The sequence below is a fragment of the Tasmannia lanceolata genome, unplaced genomic scaffold (assembly GCF_043159265.1).
Source record: "Tasmannia lanceolata isolate RefF3 unplaced genomic scaffold, GAP_Taslan_0.1 ptg000016l, whole genome shotgun sequence".
Classification (NCBI taxonomy): Eukaryota; Viridiplantae; Streptophyta; class Magnoliopsida; order Canellales; family Winteraceae; genus Tasmannia; species Tasmannia lanceolata.
The window spans coordinates 12425810-12436419 of NW_027518693.1; the positions used below are offsets into that span (position 1 = coordinate 12425810).

General features: G+C 37.7%; 1 protein-coding gene across 1 annotated transcript; it reads left to right on the plus strand.

The window, feature by feature from the left end:
- The first annotated feature begins 2122 nt into the window (after nucleotides 1-2122).
- LOC143847899 (serine carboxypeptidase 1-like) lies at nucleotides 2123-10329 on the plus strand. Its single transcript, XM_077356686.1, has 8 exons — nucleotides 2123-2501; nucleotides 4800-4907; nucleotides 5022-5296; nucleotides 5634-5879; nucleotides 5972-6090; nucleotides 8463-8555; nucleotides 8770-8875; nucleotides 10183-10329. Exons 1-8 carry the CDS (start codon nucleotides 2123-2125, stop codon nucleotides 10327-10329), a joined length of 1473 nt encoding a protein of 490 aa, XP_077212801.1.
- Nucleotides 10330-10610: the final 281 nt, after the last annotated feature.

Here is a 10610-nt window from a genome sequence, read left to right on the forward strand (position 1 = left end):
ATCAGGTGGTTGTTGCTTGTACATAACAACACACTTGGAGATCCTATTTTATCTCCCCCATGACCTATCATTTAGGTCATTCAGGTTTTAGATCTAGGGCTATGATAATGTGTCTTGTTGCCACCAATCACACACTGCTTCATTATTAGAATGAATGTGAATTTGATCATCGACATTATTAGTCTAAGGGTTTTGTTAACGAGTGCCCGTGCATTGAAAATGTAAATCTGCACATTTTTTGAGAAAAAAAGACTCAAAAGCCATGTAAAACTCTTAATCCCTATGTAAATTTACATTTTCAATGCACATTAACTGCACGTTAACGAGTGCCCAAAACCCTTAGTCTAATGAAAAGGGGCGGCCCAGTGCACGAGGCTCCCGCCATTGTGGGTCTAGGGAGGGCTAGATGTACTCATCCATTATTAGTCTAATGGATGTAAAAAAAAATTTACATAATAAATATAGTTCTGTTAGTTAGAATAAAAGTTAGAAAAAAGTGAGATTTTCAGATATTAATATCTAGGGACTTGGACTCTAGATCTCCAAAACCACCTAAACCAATCAAGGGATTGGACTTTATCTATATAGAAAGGAAGTGAAATTAATGGAAAGAAGAATGAGAAGACATTTCCATCCTCTTTAAGTTCATCTTCTACTTACACGGATGTTTCATTTAATGTGATTGATCCTTACATTTGACACACGAGATTAGGACAGATAAAAAGGATAAAATGAAAAGAATGACTAGATGTCAAAATAGGGTGATACTAATGAAGATCGAAAAGGAGAACAACTCAATGTGCGAAAGGAAGATCTGGAGACTTGAGGGTGTAAGTTTTCCGATCAAAACACAACGTTCTCTCAGATAACAATGGATTTTTAGAGCCATTCAAAAAAAAAAAAAAACAACAATGGTTTTTTAGATTTTCCCAAAAAATCTAATTTTTCTCTACATTAGGATTTCTTCCCATTAGGTGCATGATTGTTGCTTGTAAACGACAACACACCTGATGAGTCGTCCTCATCAAATAGCATATAAATCTATTAAATTGCTCGAAGAGGGTGAAAATCTTCTTATTCATGACCACTTGGGATTTACCAGGCAATTTTGCAAAAAGCCATTTCGCGGCTCACTTTTGTACGAGTGAACAACCATCTCGTAGCAGATTTTGTTTTATTCATTTAATTCATCAGAGGCGGTCGTTCACTCCTGCAGAAGTGAGTTGCGAAATGGCTTTATGCAAAATTGCCTAGCAAATCCCATGAGAGAATATTAAGTAATCTTATTAAAACCCAAACCAACTAATCTAGTAATGCCTAACAACATTAAATAATCTTATGTTATTAACTAACGTCAATTTTTATTGATGTTAATAGTGTTCCCTTTCAAACCCAAGCTTACCTAGCAAAAAAGAAAACGTCAACTTTTAAAGGGAAATGATAAATGCGCGCCTTTTCATTACTTGGGACACCCAGGTGCAGTGTATGAAGGCAATCGGGTCCCTTCAATCCTTACCATGCACGGTTGCCTCTTTGCAGTCATAGATAAAGTGCACCGGGGTGTCCCAAGTAATGAAAAGGGGCGCATTTATCATTTCCATTTTTAAAGCATATAGCATCAAAATAAAAGAGATAGTAAAGTGAATAAATGTATGAACATTGAAAGGTATGCCTTTTCATTCCATATTGAGGTTGTTTTTGGCAATGACATGCACCCTCTATTATTCTTTGCAATCACCTCAGTAGAACAAGGATAGACAAGGTTAATTTGCAGCTTAAGGTACTTTCAGGGCTAATCTATATTGAAAATTTACGCACAAATTACACCTACATTCCAATTAAATTCCAAACCTCTCCATAATATATATTACTTCAGACATCAAACTTCTGCCGTCCATGTCTATCCAAATCTCCCATTCTCTCACTCTCTCTGCAAGGAAACAAAAGCACCGTCCTCGTTCATTTCAACAACACGGCATTGTCAATACATGCTGTTTTATTGTTTGGAAGAGGAATCCCCCAAAACAAACCCAACTTATTGTAATGCTCGTCTTGCAAATGCTTACCTTTCCCTATTTAAGAGCTTCATCCCTCTACGATATTCCTCAGCAGCAAGGGAAAGATGAAGATTACTTGCTTCACTTGTGTTCTTTTCTCTTGCTACCTCTTTGCTTTTGCCACCGCCAAGGGCGCCAATCAGATCAAATATCTAGATAGGTTAATCAAATCAATACGATCCTCAAAAACACACAATGTAGATCCATTCGACGGCTTGGATTCCGTCAAGGACTTTTCACCTGTGTATGTCGGTCCTCAAGACGGTTTGATGCAAGCCGACAAGATAGGTGCGTTGCCGGGGCAACCGGCCGAGGGAGCAGACTTCGATCAGTATGCTGGATATGTGACTGTGGATCCTATAAATGGAAGAGCTCTCTTCTATTATTTCGTTGAGTCCCCTCAAGACTCTTCCACGAAACCCTTAGTGTTATGGCTCAATGGAGGTAATAAACCACCGCCACCATCACTACCGCCACTATGACCATCACCATCACAATTAAGGTTTTAAGTTTCGGTTTCGGAATGCGTTTCGGTGCTCACTGAAACTGAAATTTCAAAATTTCGGGTGAAATTTGACGAAATGTGTTAAACGTCTATTTTTTTCTCCTAAATTATTTCGATCCAAATTTCTAAAATTTCGGTAATATCAGCTCAAATTTCGGGATAATATAAAAAAAATCCAGATTTTTAGGTGAAATCCCTTAAATTTTGGACCGAAATTTCAGGGAAATTTGGACAGAAATTTCAAAATTTCGGTCGAAATAATGTAACGTTTCGACTTTCCCCAATTTCGATTTCGTTATTGACTGAAACCTGAAATTTTGGATTTCGGTCGAAATTTAAAACCTTGGCCACGATAACAAGGTGAACCTGGTATATATATAGGGTGGGCTTGGGCTAGACATTTAAGCTCAATGAGTTGTCCTTTTTCATGTTTTAGGAATTTACATTTTCATATTTTATTCATGTATATTTAATGTTAAGAAATAGATCCATATAAATTTCATTTGAAACTTAAGATCAGTTTTCAAGTTGTAAATGCATTTTTTTAAAATACACTTCTTACATTATCAAAAGGAAAAAAACATTCATTTACAAAGAAATAGTCATCTAAATAGGATGCATACTCTTAATTAAGAGGAAAGGTGTGGGAATCGTGTCCCCCTAAATTTGGGAAGCGAGAAGAACTCAGCTTCCGAACCGAGTTTGGGGAAGCAAGCTTCCCATTCTGCTTGAGAGTTTTCGGTAATTGTATTTTTTTCCTGTAATCATTTTTTTGAATGGCAAAAGCAAATGGCTTTTTCCTATAATCTTATATGAAAGTGATTTTAAAATTAATTATGATTATTTGCAAATGACAATTACACTAGATTTGGAAATCAAATAGTTAATGGCTTCCAAAGAGGCATTATTGTACCATTTGCAAATAAGATTAAAATGCTCTAACTGGAAATGATATTCCCACACCATTTTTTCAATTATGGCACTCTTTTCTTTACTTCAAACTTTTAAAATTGGTTGTTGAGACTGTCACGCCCCGATCCCCACTGTGTAGATATTGTCCGGTTCTGGGTCATCTACCCTCCCCGGTTTTGTTTTCCAGCAGCACTAACCGTGCCCGACCCACTCCGTGGAGATCGCCCCTTGGAGATGCTGAAAACGCGTATACATAGGGAGAGGGGAAATCCACATATATAGTCCAGTAACTTTCCTCCCTTTCCGATGTGGGATCTTTCAATCCACCCCCCTTAAAGGGCCCAGCGTCCTCGCTAGCACATTGTACTAGAGGAGGTACGGCTGATATCATTATGTCACACCCCGACCCCACTGTGTAGATATTGTTTGGTTCTGGGTCATCTAACCTCCCTGGTTTTGTTTTCCAGCGATAGTGCCCGACCCACTCCGTGGAGCCCGCCCCTTGGAGATGCTGAAAAAGTGTCTACAGAGGGAGAGGGGAAATCCACATATATAGCCTAGTAACTTTTCTTCCCTTTCCGATGTGGGATCTTTCAATCCACCCCCCTTAGGGCCCCCAGTGTCCTCGCTGGCACACCATACTGGATGAGAGGTCCCGCTCAAATACCATTATGTCATGCCCCGGATCCACTGTGTAGATATTGTCCAGTTCTGGGTCATCTACCCTCATTGGTTTTGTTTTCCAGCAGCATTAACCGTGCCCGACCTACTCCGCGGGGCCCGCCCCTTGGAGATGCTTAAAATGCGTCTACATAGGGAGAGGAGAAATCCACATATATAGCCCAGTAACTTTTCCTCCCTTTCCGATGTGGGATCTTTCATAGACCATTTTGAGAATTGTAACAATCATTAATAACTAATTACAAAAGTGAAATCGAAATGGTTTAGTGACATAATTATTGGATCAAAGCCTCAAAGGGTAAGGGAATAATCATTTCCCTAATCTTATTTGCAAATTAAGGGTATCCATATATCTTCTGGGTCATCCAAAAAGGCCAGTAGCTTCCGTTGGGCTGGCTCAGATCTGCTTAGGTCAGTTTTTAAATCCATCCGAGTCTTGAGCAGACCCAACATAGCTTAGATCACCCGGTTGATCCATTTGTAACCCTAATCACTATTGTTTTGAAAAATCAATGTATATGAAGATGATAACATTATAATCATCATCCATTTCAAAAAAAAAAAAATTTATAATTTTCACCTTCATCTTCATCAACATGTCAATGTAATTCTTGGGATTGAAAGGATGATATTGGGGTGTGTAGGACCTGGATGCTCCTCCTTAGGATATGGAGCAATGGAGGAACTAGGACCCTTCAGAGTCGCAGGTGACGGCAAGACGCTTTATCGGAATGATTACTCCTGGAATAATGGTGAGTGAATTGACCCAACTTTGCAATCAATTACTACTTAATCCATGACAAAGAGCTCAGTCTATTGAGAAAGGAAAGAATTCAGCGTTGTAACTATTATTTCGTCCATGGCAGCATCGAACGTGATCTTCCTGGAGTCGCCGGCTGGAGTTGGGTTCTCATATTCGAACACGACTGCTGATTACAAGTTAAGTGGAGATAAGAGAAGCGCTGACGATGCCTATACATTTCTCGTAAACTGGTTGGAGAGATTCCCTCAATACAAGAACCGCGATTTCTTTATAACCGGAGAGAGCTATGCCGGCCATTACGTGCCCCAGCTAGCCTACACCATCCTCCTCAACAACAATGTTACTAACCAGACAGTCATCAACCTCAAAGGCATTGCTGTAAGTCGATATGAATTCATGATTATACTTATTGATGTTGGTGTTGATGATGATGATTTTATGGGCATAAAACAAAATTTCCACCCATTTTTACACTTAAAATGAACATAAAATTTGTTTGACATCCATTTTACATCGAAAGAAACGGAGCCTAAATAATGAAGCATAAAATTTGTTTCACATCCATTTTACGTTGAAAGAAATGGAGCCTAAGAATAACTGAAATTTATGGCCAATACAATATATGTTGGGTCCCTACTAGTGCTTTCTCATCATTAATCCGCAAATCTTTTAATTTTCTCAAATTCTATTGATTTTAATGGAGGATGTTTTCCAGATTGGTAATGCATGGATTGACGCAGAAACAAATGTGCTAGGGATGTACGATTATTTCTGGACTCATGCCTTGAATTCAGATGAAACCAATTCCGTGATTCATGAAGAATGTGACTTTTCAAACGAAACCACTGTTTGCATCGAGAAAGAAAACAAGGCTTGGGATGAACTTGGATACATCGATATCTACAACATCTATGCTCCGCTTTGTCATATCACAAACCTAACTAATCAATCAACTGGTTCGGTAAGCTTGTTCTAGCAATGCTCTGTATATATGCAAAGTAATTAATTGTTTAGAGATTTAATCTTAATTCTTCATTAATTTGCTCAAACCAGATAGATTATAATGATCCTTGTTCCGATTACTACGTCTACTCTTATCTGAATCTTGCCGAGGTGCAAAAGGCACTTCATGCAAATGTTACGATGCTAAAATACCCATGGTCTCCTTGCAGGTACGTATCATTACATCCCATAAGCTACCTGGAATTCCTTATTGTAACTGAGATAAAGGGTTCTTTGATTAAGCACTTATAAAACTTTTCTTTTAGAGTCCATTATGATAGAGCCAAAAAATTGTTGGATCTCAATCCTTGCCTAGTGAAATTTGTAAAATAAAAAAGTGAAGATTCAACCTCAAGAACACCTTAAGTGAAGGGGAAGATAGCCGAGGCAAGCCAATTAAGGCTTTCTCTCAGTGACCTTTATGCAGGGCTACCAGGAAATAGGTAATAAAGTCCCAACGATTCAATGTCTATGCTATCATCAAGGTTTGTACCCCAAGTTCAATAGTAACCTGTACGCACCTACTTAGAGAAGGAAGAAAGAAGAGGAGTGTCGATATAAACACCGGAGGGTAACGACACTATCTGCAAAAGATTATATAGTGTAAGGCTTACTACAATAAGGCATTTGTACGGTGGAGGTAAGTAACATGTTGATTAACAAGAATAGTCATACACATAGCACGTTTGTTTAGGGATGGGACCTTAGATCTGATGGACTATCACTAAGCAACCCAATGGGTGCAGGTCACATGTCAAGAGATCTCAACCACAAGTTGGGGCATGTAAACAATCAATGGCTTGGAAAGAGTATTTTATATGCAAATTTTCTGTGGTTGTCAAGTATAAAAGACCATCAAAGTGTAGAAAACTTAGAACCCACAAAACATGAGATGCGCCAACCTCTAATAGAAAATCGGAACTTTGGTCTTCTCACAGTTTTATACTTTCATATCTTTCTGAATTTCTTATCAGAAAGATCAATGTGCAGCAATGCCAACCCCAAATTTTCTCTGTTGTTCAGTGGCCATTGAACCTTTCTACTTTCAGTGGAATATCGGTGACCTCTTTCCACGGGTCTTGGGGAGGAGATTAGGCTGAGCAAATGCTTCAAGGAGGGTCCTCACTCCAGGTGGGATGCACCTTCTCCTTCTCCTGGGAACTTGAAGTTGAACTTTGATGGCTTAAATCTTGGGAGCCCAGGCCCGATACCTTGCATCGGACGTTTCTTAGGAATGTCAATAGAGAGGTGTTATGGGATTTTCGGGACCTATAGGTATAGTTGTAAGGCCTTACACCATATAAAAACTCCTTTTATACAAAATAAAAGAATATGAAGGCACCTCTCACAACCAAGGTTTTAAATTTATACCGAAATCCGAAATTTCAGGTTTTGGTCGAGAACGAAACTGAAATCGGGTATACCCGAAACGTTATAAAATTTCAACTGAAATTTCATTTTCCCCGAAATTTTGGCCCAAATTTAAGGTAAGGGATTTCACCCAGAAAATAGAGTTTTTTCCTGTTAAATAATACTTTCCTGAAATTTTCTATGGAATAAAATATTATTTTATTTGATTTTGTGGATTTTCCCAAAAAATTCAAAATTTTGGCCAAAAATGCCGAAATTTTCTATGGAATAAAATATTATTTTATTTGATTTCGTGGATTTCGGCCAAAATTTGCAGTTTCCGTCCCGAAACCAAAATTTAAAACCTTGCTCACAACAAGTGTTCTGAATAAACGAGATACTCTTTCCTAACAAAAGTGTCTTTCGAATGGAAATATCATTCCCAAAAAAGAAGTGTCTCTTTGAATAAATAAAAATAAAAATATTTGAATAATAACCAATAATTATAAGCTCCGATCAAACGGTCACAAGTTATGAGTGATTGAAGTGTTGACCCTTTTACTTGCCTACTTTGTGCTATTCTACATTAAACAGAGAGGTTTTTGGATTGTCTTCTTAGTTTGCTTGATTGTCTCTAAATAGAGAATCAATTATCTGATGATTAATAGAGGCACCTCTTGCATAATCGGGAGAAGTTCCACTGATGATATTTTGCTGGACATGAGTTTTTCTTTTTTTAAGGTTTAAGGAGAGCATTTAAATGTTCTTGGAAACATCATCTTGGAGACTTTTGCATATGTTTCGTGACTGTTTTTTAATCGGAACTTGTGTAAAATGATGTTTCCAATAGCATTTGAAGACTTTCATATATGTTTCGAGATTTTTTTTATTATCAAAACATGTGTAAAGTGATGTTTCCAATAGCATTTAAATGCTCTTTAATAGCAAAACCCTTTTTTAAAGGGAAATGGTATCCCTCCTTCGCCCAACGCTATTCGTTAATTTTTAAATGTGAAGGAAAACGTTAAAGGGGGTGAATTTATCCTCAAGCAGTGAACCGCGCGTTATCACGAAAACGGGGGGGGGGGGGGGGGGCGCGGGCGGGGGGGGGGGCTAACAAAAGAAACTTTGGTACACAAAGAAGATAACATCTCTCTCTCTCTCTTCTAATTCTGTTATTAAATATATGCAGCGACGTCATACCTACTTGGAACGACAGCCCGTTGAGCGTATTGCATACCATAAAAAAACTCATTGCGAGCGGCCTAAGCGTGTGGATGTACAGGCAAGTGTAACTCCTAGTTTATATCCACTCTATTTATTAATTTGAATTTTCATGAAAATGACTTCATTTCAACCCCCTTTTGTTAAAAATAAAGCCAATCTTAGAAAAAAATTAATTGAAGGGGCAGAAACGCTGAAAACGCGGTTGGAAGTATGTTTTCTCTTCTTATGCAAGCCGAAAAGTTGATATCTTAACAAGATAATCACTCTTGCAGTGGCGACATGGACGGGCGAGTTCCAGTTACAGCCACTAGATATTCTATAAACAAGCTCAGATTTTCCTTGAATACTTCTTGGCGTCCATGGTACTTGAACAATGAGGTAATACATTTGTAGAGACTACAAGAAATATCCTAATTGGTGACGGACTGAATCCATTGCCAAAAGGTCTAAATTCTTGGTACAGATATACACACACAAGACAAAAGGTTATTAGTCTACATGTGTTGCTAACTCACTCTCCGCTAGATTAGTACGAAATCAATATGGCATTATTAGATTAGGGTATCTTTAGATACCTCTAAAAATTATTTATGTAGGAGGTTATTAACCATTTTTTTACAAATGAGGTTAATTAATTCTTCACAATTGCAAATGAGGTTATTAACCATTATTTGCAAATGAGGTTAATGAAAGAAGAGAATAATTAGAAACATTTGCAAATGATGGCTATAATAACTATATTTATTGTTTACGATTGAGGCTATGGGTTCCTGCTCAAATTTTGTTTTACTGGGGACAATTGATTAATTATCCAATGGTTAGGAGTGTCTGATTTGAATAAATTCCAGCTGATTATTCCATGTACACATGGGAAACAATATACTGGTTTGTTACACAAACTAATATTAAGTTAGAACAAAGGACTGACCGAAATCCAACAAACAAAGAATCAATGATGTAAAATACAATTTGATGGCCATGAAAGTTTTAATGTTACTAGCCTAGATGGGTCCCGATTTTTCTAAGGTCATGTTTCACATTACAAACTCAATCACCTCAATGAAAACAATTATATATGTATAACCAAAACAAATTTGTCACATTGTTCTTTGAGATGTATTTCAGAAATTTAATGTACACCTATAAAAGTTGAGTTGGGTTTCAGGTTTCGGTTTTCTTTTCTTTAGACCCAACCTGACCAGGCCCAAGATTGGGTAAGGTTTTTCAAACTGAAAACCGATCCAATCCAATACCTATGATTTCTCAACCCGACTCAGGGTATTTTCGGGTCGGGTAAAACCAAAAACCCAGCCCAATTTGCATCTTTACTCGTAACTACTACCATCACGCATTTAAAAAGACTAGCTATATAATTAGGGAAATGATTTCACCACAAACATGTTTTGATACAAGAAGCTCATGTTTCTTGTCTTTTACATTTAAAGAGCTGTAAAAGGGTTTTTACGGTCCCCAAAAAGCACATACATGACAGTTAAATGCTAAGAGACAAGATACATGAACGTCATGTATCAAAACATAGTTGTGCTGAAATCATTTTCCTAAAATTAGAGTGCAATTATAAAATCCCAATTTACAACTCTCCGCGAAATTGCCTCGCAAGTCCCGAGTAAAGATATGATTTCCATTTAATTAAGGATATTAACAGTTAGAGCTTATGATGGCAGGTTGGGGGATATGCAGTTGGGTATAAAGGCTTGACATTTGCTACAGTGAGAGGAGCAGGGCACATGGTTCCAGGCGACCAACCAGAGAGAGCCCTAATGCTCTTCGCGTCCTTCCTAAAAAATGAAATTCCGGGAGGGTCTTCCTAAAATTCTCTTCTTGGTCTCTTTCATAAACCATGTATTTCAATTGAGAGATGAATAAAATACATGTCCTTTTGTTTTCCCCCTTTTATCGAACTAAAATATGAAAAATTAAATGATGAAAGGCCTTATGACGGCAATGCTAAACTGAGGGGCCCTTTTCGAAAAATAGGGTGAAAGGCTGAATGTCAGCATTGTGCATTTATTATGGCTCCAAGTCAAAAGAAAAATGCACAAATGGTAACATTCGGCCAATGGGGGTGCCCTTCCACTACATTTTTCAGAAG

Coding starts and splice junctions, on each gene's coding strand:
- LOC143847899 (XM_077356686.1), top strand. CDS start 2,123: ATGAAGATTACTTGCTTCACTTGTGTTCTTTTCTCTTGCTACCTCTTT. Junction 5,297..5,633: donor TCAACCTCAAAGGCATTGCT/GTAAGTCGATAT, acceptor GATGTTTTCCAG/ATTGGTAATGCATGGATTGA. Junction 6,091..8,462: donor TACCCATGGTCTCCTTGCAG/GTACGTATCATT, acceptor AAATATATGCAG/CGACGTCATACCTACTTGGA.